Genomic DNA, 26,612 nt, shown 5'->3' on the forward strand with positions numbered 1-26,612 from the left:
TATTCTTGATTGTTGTTTTATTTGAATTGAACAGTTTTAAACACTGTATTTATTTTTATACCATGTATTTTTCCTCTAGTTTTTTGCTTTGTTTTTCACGCTGACCGGCTGTAACCCTGTGTGTTGCAGCAGCTGACTGACCTTTGGCCTCTGTGAATAATTAGCAGACAGTAAAGTGTGATTATCAGTCACATCAAAGGTCACAGGTTTGAGCCAATCAGTGCTGCTGCTGCTCTCCGACACAGAAGCTCCTTCATCAGTCTCCTCTGTGGCGACTGATGGATTCATTGATTCATTAATTGATTGATCGGTGGTGCTGTCTGGTGTGAGGAACGGGGAAGTTTCCGGGTCATCTCGGGTGAACGTGAAGGCACCGCGACGTTCGGCCTGTTCGGTGTCGGCCGGTGTGTGTGTGTGTGTGTGTGTGTGTGTGTGTGTGTGTGTCCCGGGAGGAGGAGGAGGAGGAGACACACACCTCTCTCTCTCTGGGCGGAGGGTTGAGCTGCGGAGCCGCGGTCGGAGGAGACATTCAGGACCGGAGACATGACGGAGAAGGACGGAACCATGACCGACGAGCTCGTGTTCTTCGTTAACGGCAAAAAGGTAACAAAAAAAAAAAAAAAAAATTATTATTAGCTATTATTATTTGTAAAGCAATAAAAAAATTATATTCAGTGCGTTAACTTTCGGTTATATCGATTATCTATTGATTTATGACTGAAAGATCATCGATATTAGCCTCCTATCTGTTCTAATTGATCTGTATATAACATGATAATTAACCCTCTGTTATGCTTCATGATCGATTTGATCCATATTTATTATAATTATGATTAATAAATAATGTTGATAATCAGAATGTGTTGCGTTTGAGTGACGAGGAGAAAATAGAAATCTTATTTATTATTTATTACCTTGAATTTCTTTATTCTAAGTATCCTTCTATTCTCTATGCACTAATCTTATGATCTGTTGTCTTGTTGAATGATGATGTTTATTGTGCAGCTGAGAAACTGAATTTCACTCGGGATAAGTATTTATCTATCTATCTATCTTATAAATATGATGTGAACAGGAAAATGAACAATCAAACAAGATATGTATAATAAATGTGAACATTTTTATTAAATATATAAATGTATTTACATCAGTACAATAAAACATGTATTTTTAATAACTGATGAATTCAATGGAAAAAAGAAGAAAAAAAACTGTTTAATTTGACCAGAGGCTCAGAAACCAGTACGTCCTGTCCTCTCTGCTGTTTATTTATTAACTCCAACATGATGACACTGTCACTCTTATAACTCCTCACACACTCTGTTTCTGTGTGTGTGTGTGTGTGTTACAGTGTTGTTATCTATCTATATGTGATGTTTTTATTCATCCTTGTGTTTCCAGATTGTGGAGAAAGATGCTGATCCTGAGACGACGCTGCTCACGTATCTGAGGAGGAAATGTATGAACACACACACACACAGATGCACATATATGAAGAAATATTCTATCTATTTTAAATCATCTCCTTGCACGTTGTTAAACTCGGCCATGATGAGTGTTTCAGTGTCACCGGACTGAAACAATTTACTGTTTCACAACATGAAGTCATCACGAAGTTCTTTCACTTCTTCACATTGATTCATTTCATAATTGTTTTAATAAATAGATGAGACGTCTTTCAATTTCTCTTTAAGGATCAATTAAGTTCTTCTTCTTCTTCCTCTTTCCTCCTCACGTCAGTCACATCAAACCACAACCAGAGTTTTATTCCAGTAAAACAACAAACCAACAGATCAGAGTTCACACACAGTCAATGATCAGAAGTCGCGTCGTTGTTTAAAGGGACAGTTCAACATTTAGACAGATCCTCCTCTCACCATAACCCTTCTATAGTCATAGCAGTAGGTTCACCTTTAATTATCGGTGCATGTTGTTTTGAGATCGGCGGGGCAGAGACGTGAGCTGCTCAGTGAACACAATGGAGGTGAACGGTACAGGTCCCCTGTCCCTCATCAAACTCATCAAATACACAATCCAACAACTCCACAACGCTCTGGTGGACAAGACAACGTTACCAGACAGAGTTGTTTTAGAGGGAAATGCAGCCGGAACTATAATCAGGGACCGACTGGTGCAAAGCCCCGTCACTACACCAACTTGCTGATTGGCTGAATGGGGTTGTGTGTCAACGCTACTACTCCCGCCCAGCTCCCGCCCACCCCAAACGCTTACAGGGGGAATGAGGCCAGACTCTCCCGAGAAATGAAATGAAATGCATTTCCGCGAGAGGCTGGTTTATGAGGCTAACGTCTCTGCCCCGCCCATCTCAAAACAACATGCACCGATAATTAAAGGTCATGAACCTACTGCTATGACTATAGGGATTATGGTGAGAGGAGGATCTGTCTAAATGTTGAACTGTCCCTTTAAACAACAACACGAGGACACAGGTGATCGTCTGATCATTGACTCGTTAACACTTTAATGTATCTCCACGGTGAAGATGGTCACATGTGGAGGTCAATAATTCACTGTATCTGTATCTGTGTGTGTGTGTGTGTGTGTGTGTGTGTGTGTGTGTGTGTGCAGTGGGTTTGACAGGGACCAAGCTGGGCTGTGCTGAAGGCGGCTGTGGAGCCTGCACCGTCATGTTGTCCAGATACCAGACTCACACTCAACGGCTGCTGTATCCTCCACCGTGTGTGTGTGTGTGTGTGTGTGTGTGTGTGTGTGTTGATGAAGCGTGCCGTCAGCTGCAGTCATGTGCTCTCATCTGACATTGACACACTTTAATCTTTGATGATGACAAACTGATTTTTCTCGCCCTGGTCAGTGAACGCCACGTGAGTGAGCAGAATTCTTTCTTTTTTTTTTTCATTACTTAACTTTACGCTCCTTGACTCCGCCCCCCTCGCCCTCCGTCTCCGCCGCCGTCAGTCACTACGCCGTCAACGCCTGCCTCGCCCCGCTCTGCTCCTTACACCTGGTCGCCGTGACGACCGTGGAGGGCATCGGCAGCGTGGCCCGGAAGCTGCATCCCGTACAGGTGAAACACAGCGTCACACACACACTGATGATGTCACACATGAGAACCAAGGTTGTTATAGTTTTAAAATGTTCATTAGGTTCTATTTTTATTTCGTTTCTCAGTTTGCTGAAGCAGTTTTAGTTTAGTTTTTATTTTAGAGGAATTGACTAGTTTTCATTTAGTCTGAGTCTTAGTTTTAGTTATTCAGGTTTTAGGTGAAAGGATTCTGGATAATCGATCGGATCAAATCTTGAAAATGAGTTGTTTCAAAACTAAAAACAGATTCTGGATCAGATTAGATCACAAAATCCAATTTTACATTTTAATCTGGATCAAATCCTCAGTTTGTCTTGTTCAGAACTTTTTAGTGGGATCAGGAAAACTTTGATCCAGAACCTTATTGATTATTCTGATCTCAGCAGTTTGGTGGATTCAGGAACTAAATGGGATTTAAATTCAGTTCAAACCGGTCAAATAAACATTTATAATTTAGTATATATACATTTACTGATTTATATTTTGCACCTGATTTTTAAACCATCATAGTGATAAATAAATAAAGTTAACTTTTGATTATTCCACAAATTAAGAACTTTTCCCCAACTATTTAATAATTAAATGATTTTTAAAATTTGAAACACATGGGGAGATGTACTGTACAGTTGCTTTTTTATTTATTTAATTGTGGGTCAGATCAGGTCTGACTGTTTAAAAGATGTTGAAAAAGCTCAGAAAACTACACAAACAGCCCATTTGTGTCCTCATGCTGCTGTTGTACCTGTTTACCGACCATCAGCCTTAATAGTCATTTTTATTTATATTTCAGTTAACTGAATGATTTTGTCTCAGCTAGTTTTATTCTTAGTGAACCATAATAACCCTGCTGTGTGTGTAACTGTGTGACTTCCTGCTCAGGAGCGAATAGCGAAGGCTCACGGCTCGCAGTGCGGCTTCTGCACGCCGGGAATCGTCATGTCCATGTACGCTCTGCTCAGGAACAACCCCGCCCCCAACATGGCCGACGTGGAGGAGGCCTTCCAAGGTAGTGGAGGATGGACTGTGGCATTATGGAATGTGATGTGGTGGGATGATGGTTTTTATTGGTTTTTTTTTACACTTTTTTGTGTGTTTGTGATGATTTTCAGGGAATCTGTGTCGCTGCACCGGATACAGACCGATCCTGGAGGGATACAAGACCTTCACTGTGGTCAGACACACACACACTGCACACCTACACACTGTTTTGGGGAAATTATTATTCTTTTTAATTTATTTATTTGAAATTTTACCCCTTTTTTTCTAGATTTTCTTTCCACTTTTTTTTTTCGCCATTGGCCCTAAATTGAACGTACATTGACTAAAAAAGTAACGTTTCTTCAGTCTCGGAACAAATACTTGTGTATTTCTGGTGTTTTTAGGGTCCTTGATGTAAAAAGATTTGAGAACCACTGAACCAAATCACAGAATTGTGAGAGAGAGTGCCACTGTTACAACCTGTTGTAACCAGAGCTGCAACAATGTATCGATAAATCGAACAAAAATCCAATTATTAAAATTAATCGTCAAATATCTTGATAATCAAATAATCAGTTTGAGTAGTTTTTCAAGGAAAAAAAGTCCAAATTCTCTGATTTCAGCTTCTTAAATGTGAATATTTCTGGTTTCTTTGTTCCTTTATGACAATAAACTGAGTCTCTCTTTGGTTTGTGGACAAAACAAGACATTTGAGGAAACACTGATTGGCATTTTCAAAAATTTTTAACATTTTATTGAACAAACAACAAATCAATTAATCGTTTAAATAATCGACAGATTAATCGATAATGAAAATAATTGTTAGTTGCAGCCCTTATTGTAACACAACCTGGGTAAAATGTAACTAAAAACTGAGACCACAGCGCCAAACATGCATCTGTGTTGGTTTATGTCTGTTCCAACACTAAAGCATCTTCCTGTGGTTCAGTCTGAACAAGAACAACTCCTCACTGATGGTTAAATGAAGAACAGTGGCTGTGGTGTGGATCCTAACATTAGGTAATACTGATGATATACATACTAATGGAAACCTTCGGCTCAAAATAGGTGTTAAACTCCAGGAAACATGTTTGACACTTAATGAAACAACAGAGATAAAAGGAGTTAAACCCGTTCCCACAGTCAGTCGGTGTTTAACCAGCTGTGGGTTGAATTAAACATTGATAAAACGTTGTGTTGTTGTGTTGTTGTGTTGTGGCTGCAGGAGGGCGGCTGCTGCGGAGGCCGAGGGCGGGAAAACGGCTGCTGTCTGACCAATGGGAGCGCAGCAAAGGAAGAGGAGGAGGAGGAGGTGAGTCTGAGCCTTCATCATCATCATCATCAGGTCGGTTGAGTTCAGTTTATTAATCGTGTGTGTGTGTGTGTGTGTGTGTGTGCAGGAGAACACGTCTCTGTTCAACGCCGCTGAGTTCGCGCCCTTTGACCCCACACAGGAAGTCATCTTCCCGCCGGAGCTCATGGTAAACAACAACAACAACACACACACACAGACAGTCTGTTCATAAACGAGCTGTGTTAATAAAGTTTATTGATCCTTCTTCTTCTTCTTCTTCTTCCAGTCTCTCACCAAAGCCCAGGCATCGCGGTCGCTGTGTTTCCGTGGCGACCGGGCGGCGTGGTTTCAGCCCAGCAGTCTGGACGAGTTCCTGCGTCTGAAGTGGAAACATCCGGACGCCCGCGTCGTCGTGGGCAACACGGAAGTGGGTCAGTGTCAGACCCTGATGGAGTCACTGATCGATGGATTGATCAATTGATTGATCAATTGATTGATTGATTGATTGATTGATTGATCGGGTCTGTGTGTGTGTGTGTGTGTGTGTGTGTGTGTGTGTGTCACCAGGCATCGAGGTGAAGTTTAAGAACATGCTCTACCCCGTCATCCTGGCGCCGAGCTTCATCCCCGAGCTGAACGCTGTCACGCACACGGAGCAAGGTAACGACACGCCGACCAATCGGCTTTAATGTGTGGCTCCACCGGTCACCATGACAACCTGTGTGTGTGTGTGTGTTCAGGGATCGTGTTCGGCGCGGCGTGCACCCTCAGCCACATGGCGGCGGTGCTGAAGGCGGCGGCGGAGACTCTTCCTCCTCACCAGACGCAGGTCTTCCTCGCCGTCCTGGAGCAGCTGCGCTGGTTCGCCGGGCTGCAGATACGCAACGTGGCGGTGAGTGTGATGATGTCACAGGAGACATTAAAGGAAACATGTCACAAATATTTACTTTCCTCTGATTGGCCCACATGTGCTTGTTTACCTTGTTAAAGGGATAGTTCAAGATTTTGTCAAATTGGCCCATTGCCATAATCCCTATAGTCATAGCAGTAGGTTTGTTACCTTTAATTGTCGGTGCAAGCTATTTTTAGAACGGCGGAGCAGAGCCGTGAGCTGCTCAGAGCTACGCTACGGAGGCTCATGGGATTTCTTGGTTTCCCTCATCAAACTCATCAAATACACAATCCAACAACTCCACAACGCTCTGGTGGACAAGTTGTGAGCTGCACATTCACCACACTATGAGATAATAACACAACGTTACCAGACAGAGTTGTTTTAGAGGGAAATTCATGCAAAACCGCTGATGCACGTTGCCTTCAGGGACAGTTTTTAATCAAGCAGTCTCTGCATTTCCCTCTAAAACAACTCTGTGTGGTAACGTTGTGTTATTATCTCATAACGTGGTGAATGTGCAGGTCACAACCTGTCCACCAGAGTGTTGTGGAGTTGTTGGATTGTGTATTTGATGAGTTTGATGAGGGAAACCAAGAATTCCCATGAGCCTCCGTAGCGTAGCTCTGAGCAGCTCACGGCTCTGCTCCACCGTTCTAAAAATAGCTTGCACCGACAATTAAAGGTAACGAACCTACTGCTAAGACTATAGGGATTATGGCAATGGGCCAATTTGACAAAATCTTGAACTATCCCTTTAAAGACGGCTCCTGTAATTGTTGTTATTTTCAGGCGGTTGGAGGAAACATCATGACGGCCAGCCCGATATCCGACCTCAACCCTGTGTTCATGGCCGCGGGATGCACACTCACACTGATGGACAAGGGTAACACACACACATTTTTTATCTGTGTGATATTCCAGGAATCTGTTTCACCACCACGCTTTGCTTTTTTTTTAACAGAGATCAGAGTTCACTGATAGAAAAAAGACTGAACACACACACAGCGGTCACACACACACACACACATACACACACACACACACACACACACACACACACACAGCGGTCACACATACCTGAATTAAAAACATTATAAGTGTAAAACTGACATTTGTAACTTTTCTTTTTTAATCAGTGTTTTATTTTGAAATCCGACGCGGCTCCTATCACATTATCTCTGCAGCGTGTAGTTTATTTTGATAGGGTTTGTATGCAGTAGTGAATTCTCTGAATACTACGCATCGTCTCGTGGCGCCGAACGGTCACGCTGCTGCGTTCAGGGTCACCTCCTCTGCTCGTTAGAAACACTCCTAACGGTCATGTGATCTTTTACTCTACATCCCATAATAACAGTGTGTGATCTGTGTGTCAGATGGCAGTCGTCAGGTCCAGATGGACGGCGCCTTCTTCCCCGGCTACAGGAGGACGGCGCTGAGGCGTGAGGAGGTCCTGGTCGCCATAGAGATCCCCTACAGCAAGGAGGTGGGGGCGCAGTCACCGCGGCAACCACCTGTCAATCAGAAAAACTGTTGTTGTCACGCTCTGACCCTGTTATCGTCTACGTCTCTCTTTTTTTCCCCTCGCCTCAGGGTCAGTTCGTCTGCGCCTACAAACAATCGCCGCGCCGCGAGGACGACATCAGCATCATCACCGCGGCGATGAACGTCACCTTCGCCCCCGGCACCAGCGTCGTCGAGGACTTGAGGCTGAGCTACGGCGGCATGGCGGCGACCACGGTGATGGCCACGAAGACGGCCGACAGACTGCTGGGAAGGTAACACACACACACAGACACACACACACACACACCGGAACTAATGAGTCGTTACTGAGGAACTAACTATTAGTAAATCATTAGTTACTCTTTTTGTACCATAAAGTAAACTGAGACATCAAAATGAGTAACTACTCTATTTCTGTGTACCCTAGTTCCTCAGTAACTACTCATTAGTTCCTCAGTAACTACTCATTAGTTCCTCAGTAACTACTCATTAGTTCCTCAGTAACTACTCTAACTCTGTGTACCTTATTGTAAAGTGGATGAACAGTTAACTGTGTGATGTCATCAGGCGCTGGGAGGCGGGGCTTCTACAGGATGCCTGCTCCTCATTGGCCGAGGAGTTGACCCTGGACCCGTTGGCGCCGGGCGGCATGGTGACGTACCGGCGCACTCTGACGCTCAGCCTCTTCTACAAGTTCTACCTGACGGTGCTGCAGCGGCTCCGCCAGCAGGTCGCACACACACACACACACACACACACACACACACGTAGAAACACACCGGGTTGTGTCGTGGTCCCTGAACGCCCCACGCTGTCTCCTCAGGGCGTGGCGGTGGACGAGGTGGCGTCAGACTGTGCGAGCGCCACGCAGACGTTTCACCACCGGACTCCGACCAGCACCCAGATCTACCAGGTACAAACAGACTGATCGGTTATTGGAAATCAATCAATATGTTTTACTAGTAGTTACTTTAGTTACTGAGGAACTAATGAGTAGTTACTAAGGAAGTAACTATTACTTAATCATTAGTTACTCTTTTTGTACTCTAAAGTAAAGTGAGACATCAAAATGAGTAACTACTCTAATTTTGTGTACCTTAGTTCCTCAGTAACTACTCATTAGTTCCTCAGTAACTACTCATTAGTTCCTCAGTAACTACTCATTAGTTCCTCAGTAACTACTCATTAGTTCCTCAGTAACTACTCATTAGTTCCTCAGTAACTTCTCATTAGTTCCTCAGTAACTACTCATTAGTTACTCAGTAACTTCTCATCAGTTACTCAGTAACTACTCTACCTCTGTGTACATTATTCTAAAGTGTTACAGTTTCAAAATAAAAGTCTCTAACTATTACAAATTAAAAGCGCTGTCCGTAACGGCCGCGTGCGATGGCGTCCTGCTGTAACTCCTCCCCCTCCTCCGTGCTGCAGGCGGTGCCAGCGGGGCAGCACCATGACGACGTGGTCGGCCGTCCCATCATGCACCTGTCGGCCATGAAGCAGGCGACGGGCGAGGCCGTTTACTGCGACGACGTGCCGCTGTACGAGAACGAGCTCTACCTGGCGCTCGTCACCAGCACCCGGGCGCACGCTCGCATCACGTGAGGCTCCGCCCCCTCGACCCGCCGCACACGCCTTTGTGCGTGGCGCCATCTAACCCAGGTGTGTGTGTGTGTTGCAGCTCCATCGACGCCACGGCAGCGGAGCGTCTCCCCGGCGTCGTCACCTGCGTGTTCGCCGCCGACATCCCCGGCTCCAACGCCACCGGACCCATCGCGCACGACGAGACCGTCCTCGCCGACGGAGAGGTGTGTGTGTGTCCGTCGCTTTGACCAATCAGGTGGCTCCGTCCGCTCCCCCCTTAACGCCAAGCCCCTCCCCCTCTGCAGGTGACGTGCGTGGGCCACATCATCGGCGCCGTGGTGGCCGACACGCAGCTCAACGCGCAGAGAGCCGCCAAGGCCGTGAGGGTGGAGTACGAGGAGCTGCCGGCCGTCGTCACCATCCAGGTGAGGCACATGTTGTTGTTGCAGGCCACGCCCCCTCCACAGGCCACACCCCCTCCACCACACACCTGACTGCCGCAGGCCACGCCCCCTCCACAGGCCACGCCCCCTCCACCACACACCTGACTGCCGCAGGCCACGCCCCCTCCACAGGCCACGCCCCCTACACCACACACAGAGTTAACGTCGCGTGTTGTCGGTTTGATTGACAGGAGGCCATCGCCGCACAGTCGTTCTTTCAGCCAATCAGAACCATCCAGAGAGGAGACCTGGAGGCGGGGCTTAAACAGGCCGACCACGTCCTGGAGGGTAGGAACACGTGTGTGTTTGTGTGTGTGTGTCACACTTCTCCTGAGAGGGGGAGAGAGGGGGAGGGAGGGAGGGGGAGAGAAAGAGAGAGTGAAAGAGAGGGGGAGAGAAGGGGAGGGAGGGAGAGAAAGAGAGGGAGGAAGGGGGAGGAAGGGAGGAAGGGGGAGAGAGAGTTTATTGATCGTGTGTTGCTGTCCTATCAGGTGAGATCCACATGGGGGGTCAGGAACACTTCTACCTGGAGACCAACGTGACTCTGGCCGTCCCCCGGGGAGAAGACGGAGAGATGGAGCTGTTCGTCTCCACGCAGTCGGCCTCCAAGACTCAGGTTCACTCACACGTTGTATCTTTAAATATGTAAATGAGGCCATAACTAATTAAATATTTCCAGGATAGAAATCCGAACAATGGATAAAGCTACTTTGTTTTATCTTGTTGACATATTAGAGTCTTTAGTTTTTACAGAGGAGGATGGTGGATATCTCTTTTTATCACTCTGTAAATGAGAAAATACTGTCACCAGCCCTAAAACATCTAATGTCTCCATGTTTTTAGTAATAAAATGTTGTATAAATGAGGCTCTGAATGATATATCAACAACCCCCTCTGTAAAAACCTTCAGAATATAGAAAGGGATCAAAGTTGAAGGTTTGGTGTCTGGAAGTGCTGCTGAAGTGGAGATTTCTAGCTCAGAGTCTGAGTCTGAAAAACTCTTTCTGACAAAATGCCCTTTAAAGACTTGGGCTGTAAAATTACAGAGATTGTTATTGTCAATCCTACTTTTAGGATTTGTTGCTATGATACAAAGGAAATGACATCATTGTTCTGGGGAGAGAGAGCTTTACAATGACACCTGACATGACATGGCTCAGACTAACTCCTGGTGAGTTTAGGAGAAATTTAAAGACAAAATGAAGTAAAACAAAAACTTTAATGTGGATTTTCTAGCGTTTATTTCCACTATTCTGAAAGAAGACGTGTTAAAGAAGAAAAATAACCCAAAATCTCATAATTCCCCCTCAGTCCCTGGTGTCCCAGGCTCTGGGCGTCCCGGCCAACCGGGTGGTCGTCCGGGTGAAGAGGATGGGCGGCGGCTTCGGGGGGAAGGAGAGCCGCACCACTGTGCTGTCCACCGTGGTCGCCGTGGCAGCAAACAAGTACGTCGACTCGTCGGTCAGTCATGTCGGTCATCAGCTGCTGTTGCTGTTGTTGACTGTGTGTGTGTGTGTGTGTGTGTGTGTCTCAGGCTGAACAGACCCGTCAGGTGCATGTTGGACAGAGACGAGGACATGTTGATCACCGGAGGACGACACCCGTTCTACGGAAAATACAAGGTGACGCTGCAGAGATGATCCAGACGCACAAATAAAACATAAAACACACAATCAATACAAAAAGAGAACGGCAAGAAAGAACAAAAAGAATTTGTGTAGAAACAGAGACTCACTTTCTCACAAATTGTCCCAAATAGAAATAATTATTTCCCAAATTTAAAGAAGAAATCCAGACTTCCTCCAACGAGACACTACACTTTGGCTTCTTCTATTGCTGTTTCTGTTGAAGTTTTTTTTATGTAGCCTACTTACATAAAAAATCAAGACAAAATCCTTCAGATCCTTCAGGGAGGAGAATATAAATACATCACTGTATGTCACACATCAAGAATATTAAAATGTCAGACTGTTTGTCTCATTTATTTCTGATAAAAACGGTCATTATTGATTTTTCTGTCACTTATTATCTAATTATTGTTTATTATTTTCAGGTGGGCTTCATGGACAGCGGCCGAGTCGTAGCTCTGGACGTCTCCTACTACAGTAACTGTGGGAACTCCATGGACCTGTCTCTGTCTGTGAGTATCTTCCTCATCCTCATCCTCGTTTTCTCCTCCTGTCATTGGCTCGTTGGTTTGCTTCAAGGTTATTATAGTTTTAAAGTTTTATTTAGTTTGCTTTTTATTTCAGTTTAGTTTGAGTTGGTTCAACAAGAATCAGTTTTAGTTTAGTTTTTATTTTTGAGGAAGTGATTAACCCTGGTGTGATGACGTCACCTATGCGGTCGTCTAGGTGATGGAGCGCGCTCTGTTCCACATGGAGAACTCGTACAGCGTGGCCAACGTGCGCGGCCGCGGCTTCCCGTGCCGCACCAACCTGCCGTCCAACACGGCGTTCAGGGGCTTCGGGGGGCCGCAGGGCATGATGGTCGCTGAGAGCTGGATGACGGACGTGGCCCAGAGCCTCGGCCGCAGCACAGAGGAGGTTTGTGGGTAATTTTCACCTCAAGGTCACCGTGGAAAAAAAAAACGCAGCGTCCAATCAGCAACCTCTGTTTTTTTGTTTTTTTTCCGGCTCCAGGTGCGTCGGCTGAACCTGTACACGGAGGGAGAGGCGACGCCGTACAACCAGATCCTGGACCAGTGGACGGTGGACCGCTGCTGGGACGAGTGTCTGAGCCGCGCTCACTACCAGGAGCGCCGCGCCGCCGTCGACCTGTTCAACAGGTGAGAGCAACCGGCTGCTGACGACCTGCAACCGATACGGTGACCGATACGCGGTTCCTTACAACAACGGTTCCTGTTTCAGTACTTTTTATGTGTCTGTGTCGTAATAGGAGTTATTATTTCTATAAAAAATAGTCAAAACTTCTGAAATTTGAATATTTATTTCTCAACAACATCACAACTCCTCAGTCTTTCAGAGTGTTTATGTTTTAGGGACAGGATGTAACAGTATTTGTATTTGTCCCGTTCTGCCGTGGTATTATAACACTCCTGATGCACTTGTTTTATGTTTTGTTCTATTTATTTTTTATTTCTATAACAGAAGATGGTTTTTAGTTTTGCATGCTGTCTTCAAATCAAATAGTTTATGAGGCGATCGTCTTGTCTGAAAAAATGTAGAAGGAGAAACATGGAGAGACTCCTAGAGCCACCAGGAAGTTCTGTCAGATAGAAAACAAATGAAACTGAAGAGCAGCTCAAACTCTGATGAGAAGCTACCGGAGAATACTGACAACTGACGAGACGTTGACGTTTAGATCTAGTTCTCCTTCTGTGACGAGGACTTAATTGTGAAAAACAGCTGTCCGTTATTTACAAATGAAATCATAGACTGATGAAAATTGGTACCGGAGGATATTGAACGTCTCAGGTGAGCTCGGTACTGACCCAGAACTCTCTCCTCAGTCAGAACCGCTGGACCAAACGAGGCCTGGCCGTCGTCCCCACCAAGTTTGGAATCAGCTTCACCGCCGTGTTCCTCAACCAGGTCAGTTCATTAGTTCAATTAGTTACAGTTACTAGTTACTTTTTTAAAAATTGGTCAAACGTGTCAGATTACTTGGATTAACCACGTGTGTGTGTGTTAGGCTGGAGCTCTGGTCCACGTCTATACCGACGGCTCGGTCCTGTTGACCCACGGTGGGACGGAGATGGGACAAGGACTCCACACCAAGATGATCCAGGTACAGAGTCAGAGCTCCACCTGGTGGACGACACGGAGAACTGCAGCCTCACTACCTGTGTGTGGGGGAGAGGAGAGGAGGGAGAGAGGAGGGAGAGGGGAAGAAACAGTGAAAGAGGGGGAAAGAGAGAGAAGGGGAGAGAAAGAGAGAGAGGAGGGGAAGAGAGGGGGGGGCAGGAAGAGAAAGAGGGTGAGAGCATAGGCGTAGCTCACAGTCGGCCATATTGGGGCAGGCAACTCACACAGACACTTGCATTAGTTCAGGTAGGTGATCCTGTCTTAATAACTTAGTAAAACTGTGACCGATTCCCAAACGGGTTGGTTTGGTAGAAACGCTATTGCTATTGCTGTTAGTTTAATGGAAAAACAGTTACACATTATTAAAATTATTCCTGATTTTGAGTATGTAGGATCATAACTGCATTTCTAACGTTCATAACAAACCTAGCCGTTTGAAAATCGGACAAAAACTGAGCAAGTTGTGGTCATTATAACAGAACATGAACCATAGGCTTAATGCTCTGAGGGAGAGAGTTGCCCGTCCCACGATGGCCGCCGTGTTTGGCAGCAGCGGCGGATGAGTCATCTAGTCTTCTTATATATATCTATGGGTGGCGTGTTTTTCTTGCACCTTATTGAAGTGCAAGGTTAACACTGTTACTATTATTATTTTGCAATTTAGTTGTTACAGTCAATTTTGTTTTGTACTGTCTCTATTGTCAATTAATGAGTCATGTTTCTTGGTTGTAACTTGTATTCTTGTTAAATAAACATTTGATCACAAAAAAATCTATGGGTGGCGTGTGTGCAGGTTGCCAGTCGTGTTCTGGGCGTCCCCCCCTCAAAGATCCACATCTCGGAGACGAGCACCAACACGGTTCCCAACACGAGTCCGACCGCCGCCTCCGCCTCCTCCGACCTCAACGGAGCCGCCGTGCAGAACGCCTGTGACATCATCGTCCAGCGCCTGGAGCCCTACAGGAAGAAGAACCCCAAAGGATCATGGGAGGACTGGGTGATTAACCAATTAAAACAATGAAAACAATGATGTGTTCAAGAGCCATGGGAGAAATGAGTTTCACTTCACTGTTGTCGTAACGTGTGTGTGTCTCAGGTGAGAGCAGCGTACTTCGACAGAGTCAGCCTCAGTGCAAACGGTTTCTACAGGTGAGTCGGTCTGATCCTACACCTGTCCTCACCTGTCTCCTTCTGTCTCACCTGTCTCCTTCTGTCTCACCTGTCTCCTTCTATCTCACCTGTCTCCTTCTATCTCACCTGTCTCCTTCTATCTCACCTGTCTCCTTCTGTCTCACCTGTCTCCTTCTGTCTCACCTGTCTCCTTCTATCTCACCTGTCTCCTTCTGTCTCACCTGTCTCCTTCTATCTCACCTGTCTCCTTCTATCTCACCTGTCTCCTTCTGTCTCCTTCTGTCTCACCTGTCTCCTTCTATTTCACCTGTCTCCTTCTGTCTCCTTCTGTCTCACCTGTCTCCTTCTATCTCACCTGTCTCCTTCTGTCTCACCTGTCTCCTTCTGTCTCCTTCTGTCTCACCTGTCTCCTTCTATCTCACCTGTCTCCTTCTGTCTCCTTCTGTCTCACCTGTCTCCTTCTATCTCACCTGTCTCCTTCTGTCTCACCTGTCTCCTTCTGTCTCACCTGTCTCCTTCTATCTCACCTGTCTCCTTCTGTCTCACCTGTCTCCTTCTGCCTCACCTGCTGTCTCCTTCTGCCTCACCTGTCTCCTTCTGCCTCACCTGTCTCCTTCTGTCTCACCTGTCTCCTTCTGTCTCACCTGTCTCCTTCTATCTCACCTGTCTCCTTCTGTCTCACCTGTCTCCTTCTGTCTCACCTGTCTCCTTCTGTCTCACCTGTCTCCTTCTATCTCACCTGTCTCCTTCTGCCTCACCTGTCTCCTTCTGTCTCACCTGTCTCCTTCTGTCTCAGCTGTCCTCACCTGTCTCCTTCTGTCTCACCTGTCTCCTTCTGCCTCACCTGTCTCCTTCTATCTCACCTGTCTCCTTCTGCCTCACCTGTCTCCTCCTGTCTCACCTGTCTCCTTCTGTCTCACCTGTCTCCTTCTGTCTCCTTCTGCCTCACCTGTCTCCTTCTGTCTCACCTGTCTCCTTCTGTCTCACCTGTCTCCTTCTGCCTCACCTGTCTCCTTCTGCCTCACCTGTCTCCTTCTGTCTCACCTGTCTCCTTCTGCCTCACCTGTCTCCTCCTGTCTCACCTGTCTCCTTCTATCTCACCTGTCTCCTTCTGTCTCACCTGTCTCCTTCTGTCTCACCTGTCTCCTTCTGTCTCACCTGTCTCCTTCTATCTCACCTGTCTCCTTCTGTCTCACCTGTCTCCTTCTATCTCACCTGTCTCCTTCTATCTCACCTGTCTCCTTCTGTCTCCTTCTGTCTCACCTGTCTCCTTCTATTTCACCTGTCTCCTTCTGTCTCCTTCTGTCTCACCTGTCTCCTTCTATCTCACCTGTCTCCTTCTGTCTCACCTGTCTCCTTCTGTCTCCTTCTGTCTCACCTGTCTCCTTCTATCTCACCTGTCTCCTTCTGTCTCCTTCTGTCTCACCTGTCTCCTTCTATCTCACCTGTCTCCTTCTGTCTCACCTGTTTCCTTCTGTCTCACCTGTCTCCTTCTATCTCACCTGTCTCCTTCTGTCTCACCTGTCTCCTTCTGCCTCACCTGCTGTCTCCTTCTGCCTCACCTGTCTCCTTCTGCCTCACCTGTCTCCTTCTGTCTCACCTGTCTCCTTCTGTCTCACCTGTCTCCTTCTATCTCACCTGTCTCCTTCTGTCTCACCTGTCTCCTTCTGTCTCACCTGTCTCCTTCTATCTCACCTGTCTCCTTCTATCTCACCTGTCTCCTTCTGCCTCACCTGTCTCCTTCTATCTCACCTGTCTCCTTCTGTCTCACCTGTCTCCTCCTGTCTCACCTGTCTCCTTCTGTCTCAGCTGTCCTCACCTGTCTCCTTCTGTCTCACCTGTCTCCTTCTGCCTCACCTGTCTCCTTCTATCTCACCTGTCTCCTTCTGCCTCACCTGTCTCCTCCTGTCTCACCTGTCTCCTTCTGTCTCACCTGTCTCCTTCTGTCTCCTTCTGCCTCACCTGTCTCCTTCTGTCTCACCTGTCTCCTTCTGTCTCACCTGTCTCCTTCTGCCTCACCTGTCTCCTTCTGCCTCACCTGTCTCCTTCTGTCTCACCTGTCTCCTTCTGCCTCACCTGTCTCCTTCTGTCTCACCTGTCTCCTTCTGTCTCACCTGTCTCCTTCTGTCTCCTTCTGCCTCACCTGTCTCCTTCTGTCTCACCTGTCTCCTTCTGTCTCACCTGTCTCCTTCTGTCTCACCTGTCTCCTTCTGTCTCCTTCTGTCTCACCTGTCTCCTTCTGTCTCCTTCTGCCTCACCTGTCTCCTTCTGTCTCACCTGTCTCCTTCTGTCTCACCTGTCTCCTTCTATCTCACCTGTCTCCTTCTATCTCACCTGTCTCCTTCTGCCTCACCTGTCTCCTTCTATCTCACCTGTCTCCTTCTGTCTCCTTCTGTCTCACCTGTCTCCTTCTGTCTCACCTGTCTCCTTCTGTCTCCTTCTGTCTCACCTGTCTCCTTCTGTCTCCTTCTGCCTCACCTGTCTCCTTCTGTCTCACCTGTCTCCTTCTGTCTCACCTGTCTCCTTCTATCTCACCTGTCTCCTTCTATCTCACCTGTCTCCTTCTGCCTCACCTGTCTCCTCCTGTCTCACCTGTCTCCTTCTGTCTCAGCTGTCCTCACCTGTCTCCTTCTGTCTCACCTGTCTCCTTCTGCCTCACCTGTCCCCTTCTATCTCACCTGTCTCCTTCTGCCTCACCTGTCCCCTTCTATCTCACCTGTCTCCTCCTGTCTCACCTGTCTCCTTCTGTCTCACCTGTCTCCTTCTGTCTCCTTCTGCCTCACCTGTCTCCTTCTGTCTCACCTGTCTCCTTCTGTCTCACCTGTCTCCTTCTGCCTCACCTGTCTCCTTCTGCCTCACCTGTCTCCTTCTGCCTCACCTGTCCCCTTCTATCTCACCTGTCTCCTTCTGCCTCACCTGTCTCCTCCTGTCTCACCTGTCTCCTTCTGTCTCACCTGTCTCCTTCTGTCTCCTTCTGCCTCACCTGTCTCCTTCTGTCTCACCTGTCTCCTTCTGTCTCACCTGTCTCCTTCTGCCTCACCTGTCTCCTTCTGCCTCACCTGTCTCCTTCTGTCTCACCTGTCTCCTTCTGCCTCACCTGTCTCCTCCTGTCTCACCTGTCTCCTTCTGTCTCACCTGTCTCCTTCTGTCTCCTTCTGCCTCACCTGTCTCCTTCTGTCTCACCTGTCTCCTCCTGTCTCACCTGTCTCCTTCTGTCTCACCTGTCTCCTTCTGTCTCCTTCTGTCTCACCTGTCTCCTTCTGTCTCCTTCTGCCTCACCTGTCTCCTCCTGTCTCACCTGTCTCCTTCTCAACTCAACATTTTGGAGCGGCAACTGAAAAGGCTCTGTCCCCTCTGAGCTTCCGTTTGGACCTGCTCAGAAGCTTCTGTCTCACCTGTCTCCTTCTGTCTCACCTGTCTCCTTCTGTCTCCTTCTGCCTCACCTGTCTCCTTCTGTCTCACCTGTCTCCTTCTATCTCACCTGTCTCCTTCTGTCTCACCTGTCTCCTTCTGTCTCACCTGTCTCCTTCTGTCTCACCTGTCTCCTTCTGTCTCACCTGTCTCCTTCTGTCTCACCTGTCTCCTTCTGTCTCACCTGTCTCCTTCTGTCTCACCTGTCTCCTTCTGTCTCCTTCTGCCTCACCTGTCTCCTTCTGTCTCACCCGTCTCACCTGTGCTCACCTGTCTCCTTCTGCCTCACCTGTCTCCTTCTGTCTCACCTGTCTCCTTCTGTCTCCTTCTGCCTCACCTGTCTCCTTCTGCCTCACCTGTCTCCTTCTATCTCACCTGTCTCCTTCTGTCTCACCTGTCTCCTTCTGTCTCCTTCTGCCTCACCTGTCTCCTTCTGCCTCACCTGTCTCCTTCTGTCTCACCTGTCTCCTTCTGCCTCACCTGTCTCCTTCTGTCTCACCTGTCTCCTTCTATCTCACCTGTCTCCTTCTGCCTCACCTGTCTCCTTCTATCTCACCTGTCTCCTTCTGCCTCACCTGTCTCCTTCTGCCTCACCTGTCTCCTTCTATCTCACCTGTCTCCTTCTATCTCACCTGTCTCCTTCTGCCTCACCTGTCTCCTTCTGCCTCACCTGTCTCCTTCTGTCTCACCCGTCTCACCTGTCTCCTTCTGTCTCACCTGTCTCCTTCTGTCTCACCTGTCTCCTTCTGTCTCACCTGTGCTCACCTGTCTCCTTCTGTCTCACCTGTCTCCTTCTATCTCACCTGTCTCCTTCTGCCTCACCTGTCTCCTTCTGTCTCACCCGTCTCACCTGTCTCCTTCTGTCTCACCTGTCTCCTTCTGTCTCACCTGTCTCCTTCTGCCTCACCTGTCTCCTTCTGTCTCACCTGTGCTCACCTGTCTCCTTCTGCCTCACCTGTCTCCTTCTGCCTCACCTGTCTCCTTCTGTCTCACCTGTCTCCTTCTGCCTCACCTGTCTCCTTCTGTCTCACCTGTCTCCTTCTGCCTCACCTGTCTCCTTCTGTCTCACCTGTCTCCTTCTGTCTCCTTCTGCCTCACCTGTCTCCTTCTGCCTCACCTGTCTCCTTCTATCTCACCTGTCTCCTTCTGTCTCACCTGTCTCCTTCTGCCTCACCTGTCTCCTTCTGTCTCACCTGTCTCCTTCTGCCTCACCTGTCTCCTTCTATCTCACCTGTCTCCTTCTGCCTCACCTGTCTCCTTCTGTCTCCTTCTGCCTCACCTGTCTCCTTCTGTCTCACCCGTCTCACCTGTGCTCACCTGTCTCCTTCTGTCTCACCTGTCTCCTTCTATCTCACCTGTCTCCTTCTGTCTCACCCGTCTCACCTGTCTCCTTCTGTCTCACCTGTCTCCTTCTATCTCACCTGTCTCCTTCTGCCTCACCTGTCTCCTTCTGTCTCCTTCTGCCTCACCTGTCTCCTTCTGTCTCACCCGTCTCACCTGTCCTCACCTGTCTCCTTCTATCTCACCTGTCTCCTTCTGTCTCACCTGTCTCCTTCTATCCTGTCTCCTTCTATCTCACCTGTCTCCTTCTGTCTCACCTGTCTCCTTCTGCCTCACCTGTCTCCTTCTATCTCACCTGTCTCACCTGTCCTCACCTGTCTCCTTCTATCTCACCTGTCTCCTTCTGTCTCACCTGTCTCCTTCTATCTCACCTGTCTCCTTCTGTCTCACCTGTCTCCTTCTATCCTGTCTCCTTCTATCTCACCTGTCTCCTTCTGTCTCACCTGTCTCCTTCTATCCTGTCTCCTTCTATCTCACCTGTCTCCTTCTGTCTCACCTGTCTCCTTCTGCCTCACCTGTCTCCTTCTATCTCACCTGTCTCCTTCTGTCTCACCTGTCTCCTTCTGTCTCACCTGTCTCCTTCTGCCTCACCTGTCTCCTTCTGTCTCACCCGTCTCACCTGTCCTCACCTGTCTCCTTCTATCTCACCTGTCTCCTTCTATCTCACCTGTCTCCTTCTGCCTCACCTGTCTCCTTCTGTCTCACCCGTCTCACCTGTCCTCACCTGTCTCCTTCTGTCTCACCTGTCTCCTTCTGTCTCACCTGTCTCCTTCTGCCTCACCTGTCTCCTTCTGTCTCACCCGTCTCACCTGTCCTCACCTGTCTCCTTCTATCTCACCTGTCTCCTTCACCTGTCCTCTCTGTCTCACCTGTCCTCATCTGTCTCACCTGTCTCACCTGTCCTCTCTGTCCTCAGGACTCCAGACCTCGGTTACGACTTTGAGACGAACTCCGGTCGAGCGTTTAACTACTTCTCGTCGGGTGTGGCCTGCTCGGAGGTGGAGGTCGACGTCCTGACCGGAGCTCACCAGGTGAGACAGGAAGCAGCAGGTGTGACTCAACCGTCTCCATGGAAACACAGGAGGTTGACTCTGTGTTTGTGTGTGTGTGTGTGTGTAGAACCTGAGCACCACCATTGTGATGGACGTCGGTCACAGTCTGAACCCGGCGCTGGACATCGGACAGGTGAGTGACGCTGCAGCAGGTGTGTGAGGACAGGTGAGACAGGTGGAGACAGTTGAGGCAGAAGGAGACAGAAGGTCCAGTGTCCAGGTGTGTTGAGGTGTGTGTTGAGGTGTGTGTTGAGGTGTGTGTTGAGGTGTGTGTCCAGGTGTGTGTCCAGGTGTGTGTTGAGGTGTGTTGAGGTGTGTTGAGGTGTGTTGAGGTGTGTGTCCAGGTGTGTGTCCAGGTGTGTTGAGGTGTGTGTCCAGGTGTGTTGAGGTGTATGTCCAGGTGTGTGTCCAGGTGTGTTGAGGTGTGTTGAGGTGTGTCCTGTGTGTGTCCAGGTGTGTGTCCAGGTGTGTTGAGGTGTGTGTTGAAGTGTGTGTCCTGTGTGTGTTGAGGTGTGTGTCCAGGTGTATTAGGTGTGTGTCCTGTGTGTGTGTGTGCAGGTGGAGGGTGCCTTCATGCAGGGCGTGGGGCTCTTCACGCTGGAGGAGCTGCGTTACTCCCCCCGCGGCGTCCTCCTCACCCGCGGCCCCGGCTCCTACAAGATCCCGGCGTTCGGCGACATCCCGACCGACCTGACGGTGTCGCTGCTGCGCGACTCCCCCAACGACAAGGCCATCTTCGCCTCCAAGGTGACCGCCGCGCCGTGACATCATCACCATGTGACGCCGCCCCCCCTCCACGCCGAGCTAACAGCTGATGTTTTTCCTCCGCAGGCCGTGGGCGAGCCGCCGCTTTTCCTCGCTGCCTCGGTTTTCTACGCCATCAAAGACGCCGTCGCCGCCGCCCGCGCCGAGTCAGGCCTCACGGGTCCGTTCAGACTGGACAGCCCCGCCTCCGCCGAGAGGATCCGCACCGCCTGCAGCGACCGCTTCACCTCACTGGTACGAACACAGGTCAAAGGTCACCTAGGGTCGAGGTCAGAGCAGCTCTGATCAATCAATAAACAGATCAATAAACAGGCTGATCAATCAATTAACAGATAGATCAATAAATAAAAAGATCAACCAGTAAACATACGGATCAATCAATAAAGAGACAGATCAATAAACAGGCTGATCAATCAATTGACAGATATATAAATGAACAGAGAGCTCAATAAACAGACAGATCAATAATTATAAACAGATCAACCAATAAACAGACAGATCAATAATTAGATCAATCAGTAAACAGACCGATCAATAATCTGAAAGATCAATAAGCAGACAGATCAATTAATAAACAGGCTGATCAATAATCAGATAGATCAATAAACAGATCAACCAATAAACAGACAGATCAATAATCAGATCAATAAATAAACAGATCAGCCAATAAACAGATCAGCCAATAAACAGATCAATAAATACAGTAAACAGATCAACGAATAAACAGACAGATCAATAATTAGATAGATCAATAAATAAACAGATCGATCAATAGAGATAGATCAATAAGCAGACAGATCGATCAATAGACAGGCTGATCAGTGAACAGACAGATCAATAATCAGATCAATAACCCGTCCTCTCTGTGTTCCAGTGTCCTGCTGCTGAACCAGGAAGCTTCACGCCGTGGTCGGTTCAAGTCTGAGCTGCAGGAGAGAAACTACAACTCCCATGAGCCTCTTTGTTTTTGTTCCTGCTCGTGACATCATCGGTGACGTCATCGCGTGCCCTGGGTCACATGACTGTTAAATGTGTTAATGTGTAAATCATCATGTGTCTGTTTCCGTCCAATAAAAAACCTCCAGAAGCCACGATTCATTCATTCATTCATACAGGCCTTTATTTCAGTTAATGATGGGGGTGGGGGAGAGGAGGGGTGTGGGGGGAGAGAAGGGGGGGGGGAGGAGGTGTGGGGGGAGAGAAGGGGGGGGAGAGGAGGTGTGGAGGGAGAGAAGGGGGGGGGGGGGGGTGTGGGTTATGGGAATTAATAGCTGAGCTGTGATTGGTGCGCCGCTTTCCCGTCTGCTGCGCTGTCCACCTGGTGGCTATTTATATGAAGCTAGGTCCGCGAATATGCAAATTCGACTGTGTGATTGCTAGAGCACTGGAAAAGAGAGTAACGACCAGGTAACGACACCACCATTGAAATAAAATAAACATTAACTTGTAATACAATAAAAGCAAAATGTTAACTTAATGGCTCGGGGACTTTCTTGTAAATTATATTCCTTAAATAAAAGAGTTTTACCGCATTTTATTAGCTTGGTGCTTTTATTTTGACGGAAAGGTCTGTCTCTCTGGCCCTGGATCCGTTTCCTACCAAAACAGTGAGTCAACGGCCCCAGACTACTCTCTTTTCCAGTGCTCTAGTGATTGCCACGACTTGATTGGCTGTAGTCGCAAGAGGCGTCGCTTCACTTTCAGCCAATGATAGAATGGCGATCACACAGTCGAATGAACAGCGCAGCAGACGGGAGAGCGGCACACCAATCAGCCTAATTTGCATATTCGCGGCCCTAGCTACATATAAATACCAACCGCCACATACTGTACGCTAAATTTCTCACAGTTGATTGGTTAGTCTGGAAACGTGCCACACCAATCACAGCGCAGCTATTAATTCCCATACCCCCCCACACACCCCTCTTCTCTCCCCCACTCCCCTCTCCTCTCCCCCCACACCCCTCCCCTCCTCCCCCCACCTCATAGTTGAGTGACAGGTCAGGGGGCGGGGCTTCAGCAGGCCGACACCTTCATGTTAATTGTGCTGAGTGAGTGTGAGGTATGATGGTCACATGTTTGTGTCCCGGTCCACATGGCGTCCTGCACGTCGCCTAACACACACACACACACGCAAACACACACACACACACACACACACCTCTCTCTCTCTCTCTCTCTCTCTCTCTCTCTCTCTCTCTCTCTCTCTCTCCTGACAGCAGCTGGACGTCGGCTCCTTCAGAAACTCTTCACTGTGTTTGTCGTCGCCGTCGCTGGTGTTGATCTGGTTCTGGTCTCAGTGGTGGTCCTGGTTCTGGTCCTAGTCCTGGTTCTGGTTCTGGTGTTGATCTGGTCCTGGTCCTAGTGGATCATGTCTCGCAGGAGGATGGAAACTAAACCTGTGATGTTTTGTCTGAAGACGCTGCTGCTGCTCTACTCCTTCGTCTTCTGGGTGAGGAACTCTGTTCACTCTGTTTCTCTTCTCCTCCTCTTTTCTTTTCTATCCTCCTCTCTTCTTTTCTTTTATCTTCTCTTCCTCTTCTTTTCTTTTCTATCCTCTTCTCCCCTCTCCTCTCTTTTCTTCATTTTTTGTCTCCTCTTCTCTTCCTCTTATTTTCTTTCTCTCCTCTCCTCTCCTCTCTTCTCCTCCTTTACAAACCGACTCATTTTGTTTCTATAAGGAACTTTTCCTCAGAGACGATTCACATCAGGGGTCACAGGTCAGAGGGCTCCTCCTCTTCCTCATTTCTCCTCCTCCTCCTCTTCATCCTCCTCCTCCTCCTCCTTTCTCCTCCTTCCTCCTCCTCCTTTCTCCTCTTCATCCTCCTCCTCCTTTCTCCTCCTCCTCTTCATCCTCCTCCTCCTCTTCCTCCTCCTCTTCTTCCTCCTCCTTCTCTCTTCTTCCTCCTCCTCCTCTTCATCCTCCTCCTCTTCTTCCTCCTCCTCCTCCTTTCTCCTCCTCTTCATCCTTCTCCTCTTCTTCCTCCTCCTCCTCCTTTCTCCTCCTCCTCCTCTTCATCCTTCTCTTCTTCCTCTTCTTCTTCCCATGTCTCTGTGACTTTCTCACGCTGCTGTCAGCTCATTACAGAGTCATGTGCTGCTCTCTCTCCCTCTCCTCTGACCCCGCCCCCTCCTCCCTCTGGCTCCGCCCATAGACTGTAAAAAGAATGGACGTAGCGTCCGTGACGTCACCCATTGGTTTGGGGGAGTCTGTTTTGTGCCGCTACTACGGGAGTTTGAACTGCGCCATGTTGGATTTGACTTTCCATATTTGGAGAGGTGCGGCCGTTAGCCAGCCGAGAACCCGCCCACTGGCCTCGAAGCAGCGGTCTCCAGACCTGTCACTCAACGTTTCCGCGCCCTAATTGGCCAGAATTTTAAACCTGATAACAGTAAAACGGTAGAGTTAAAAAAAAATAGAAACTATCGGTTCAGACCGAAAAACGTAATGGTACCAGGCTTTTAACATGTTTATTGAGGACGTTAAGTCGGCTATTTTAACATGGGGGTCTATGGAGAATGCTCCCTTCTGGAGCCAGCCCCCAGAGGAAGCCCAGGGGATTGCAGTTTTTTGAACGCGGAAGTGAGCTTCACTTCTCAGACCGACAACTGCCCCCTTGGCTCCGCCCCCTCAGGTGACCGGTGTGCTGCTGCTGTCCGTGGGCCTGTGGTGGACCTTCATGTTGGGTCCGTACCTGCTGCTGGTTTCCACCGGTCCGTCCACCGGCTCCACCGTCCTCACCGCCACCGGCGCCGCCGTCGTCCTCTTCGGCCTGTTCGGCTGCTTCGCCACCTGCAGGGGGCGCCGCTGGATGCTGAGGCTGGTGAGTCACATCATGACCTCTGACCTCTGTGTGACCTCTCTGTGACCTCTGTCGTCATGTGACCTCTGTGTGACCTCTGACCTCAGTACGCCGTCTTCCTGTGTCTGGTCTTCATGACGGAGCTCATCGCCGGAATCTCAGGGTTCATCTTCCGCCACGAGGTGACGCACACACACACACACACACACACACACAGAGGGAGGGAGAGACAGAAAGAAAGGAGGCAGAGGGCGAGAGAAACAGAGGCAGAGGTGGTGGGAGAGAAAGAGAGAGTGTGATGGTCCAGGTACAGACTGAGAGAGGGGGAGGAAGAGAGGGGGAGGAAGAGAATTAGGGGGAAAGAAAGAGAGAGAGAGGAAGAGAAAGAGGGAAAGAAAGAGGGAGGGAGAGAAAGAGAGGGGAAGGAAGAGGGAAATAAAGAGAGAGGGAGGGAAAGAGGGAAGGAAAGAGGGAGGGAGAGAAAGAGAGGGGGAGAAAGAGGGAAAGAAAGAGAGAGAGGGAGAGTGGGAAAGAAAGGGGGAGGGTGAGAAAGAGGGAGGGAAACAGACGGTGTGATGGTTCAGGTCCAGACTCTGAGCTCCACCTGGTGGACGACACTGAGAACTACAGCCTCACTCACTCATTGTGTATGTGTGTGTGTGTGTGTGTGTGTGTGTGTCTCTGTGTGTGTGTGTGTGTGTGTGTGTGTGTGTGTGTGTGTGTGTGTGTGTCTCTCTCTCTGTCTGTCTGTGTGTGTGTCTGTGTGTGTGTGCAGATCAAAGGAACCTTCCTCACCACCTTCTCTGACGCTGTGATGTCGTACGATGGACGAGACGACCGCAGTCTGGCTGTGGACGGCGTCCAGCGCAGAGTCAGTGTCTCTCTCTCTCTCTCTAGATTATTGATGAGGCATCAGTTATTGATCAGTATTGATTGACTGACTACTAGGGATGTCACGATTACTTGTTTTCACAGTAAATTAATATGGATAGAACGATAGATAGATAGAACAATAGACAGAACGATAGATAGATAGAACAATAGACAGAACGATAGATAGATAGATAGAACGATAGATAGATAGAACGATAGATAGAATGATAGAACGATAGATAGAACGATAGATAGATAGATAGAACGATAGATAGATGGATAGAACGATAGATAGAACGATAGATAGGATGATAGAACGATAGATAAACGATAGATAGAATGAAAGAACGATAGAACGATAGATAAACTGTAAACTGCTTTATTGTCTGTAACAACATCTATTGCACGTCTGTCCGTCCTGGGTGAGGGATCCCTCCTCTGTTACTCACCCTGAGCTTTCTCCGATTTTTCCCTGTTAAAAGGGTTTTCCATGGAGTTTTTCCTCAGTTGTTATGATGCCATGTAAAGCCCTTTGAGACAAACTGTTTGTAAAAACGGGCTATACAAATAAAATTGCCTTGCCTTGCCTAGATAGATAGAACGATAGATAGAACGATAGATAGATAGAACGATAGATAGACAGATAGATCGATCGCTAGAACAATAGATAGAAAGATCGATAGATAGAACGATAGATAGAACGATAGA

The 26,612-nt window shown here is 48.3% G+C and overlaps 2 protein-coding genes across 3 annotated transcripts in view; both read left to right on the forward strand.

The window, feature by feature from the left end:
* Positions 1-531: 531 nt before the first annotated feature.
* On the forward strand, positions 532-22,319 carry xdh (xanthine dehydrogenase). Of its 2 annotated transcripts, none has more exons than XM_085794635.1 (35): positions 532-603; positions 1,402-1,459; positions 2,590-2,686; positions 2,938-3,046; positions 3,944-4,070; positions 4,174-4,235; positions 5,268-5,354; positions 5,443-5,523; positions 5,623-5,767; positions 5,904-5,996; positions 6,077-6,228; positions 7,021-7,114; positions 7,605-7,714; positions 7,822-8,006; positions 8,302-8,464; positions 8,558-8,647; positions 9,166-9,335; positions 9,416-9,542; positions 9,624-9,743; positions 9,953-10,049; positions 10,253-10,377; positions 11,073-11,206; positions 11,296-11,383; positions 11,815-11,901; positions 12,116-12,307; positions 12,404-12,549; positions 13,234-13,315; positions 13,416-13,511; positions 14,322-14,525; positions 14,625-14,677; positions 20,328-20,442; positions 20,531-20,596; positions 21,022-21,210; positions 21,295-21,462; positions 22,103-22,319. In XM_085794635.1, exons 1-35 carry the CDS (start codon positions 544-546, stop codon positions 22,151-22,153), a joined length of 4,023 nt encoding a protein of 1,340 aa, XP_085650761.1. In that variant the 5' UTR covers positions 532-543; the 3' UTR covers positions 22,154-22,319. The 2 variants fall into 2 exon arrangements, with proteins under 2 accessions (XP_085650761.1, XP_085650768.1); XM_085794642.1 differs by having other exon boundaries at positions 5,446-5,523.
* A 1,233-nt stretch (positions 22,320-23,552) lies between these two features.
* The window catches only part of LOC146990486 (tetraspanin-7-like), a 5,298-nt gene continuing 2,238 nt past the window's right edge, over positions 23,553-26,612 (forward strand). Inside the window, exons 1-4 of the mRNA XM_085794722.1 lie at positions 23,553-23,680; positions 24,864-25,052; positions 25,139-25,213; positions 25,807-25,902. Coding sequence (XP_085650848.1) covers positions 23,600-23,680; positions 24,864-25,052; positions 25,139-25,213; positions 25,807-25,902 — 441 coding nt within the window. The 5' untranslated portion in view covers positions 23,553-23,599. The remainder of the gene's footprint in view (positions 23,681-24,863; positions 25,053-25,138; positions 25,214-25,806; positions 25,903-26,612) is intronic.

Source organism: Trachurus japonicus, chromosome 2 (genome assembly GCF_045865225.1).
Source record: "Trachurus japonicus isolate A0001 chromosome 2, Traja_1.0".
Taxonomy (NCBI): Eukaryota; Metazoa; Chordata; class Actinopteri; order Carangiformes; family Carangidae; genus Trachurus; species Trachurus japonicus.

Bases quoted from the DNA above. Each gene is read 5' to 3' on its own strand.
- xdh (XM_085794635.1), top strand. From the start codon at position 544: ATGACGGAGAAGGACGGAACCATGACCGACGAGCTCGTGTTCTTCGTT. The intron at 9,543-9,623 runs GTGTGTGTGTGT...CCCCCTCTGCAG, and splicing joins CCGTCCTCGCCGACGGAGAG to GTGACGTGCGTGGGCCACAT. The intron at 21,211-21,294 runs GTGACCGCCGCG...TTTCCTCCGCAG, and splicing joins AGGCCATCTTCGCCTCCAAG to GCCGTGGGCGAGCCGCCGCT.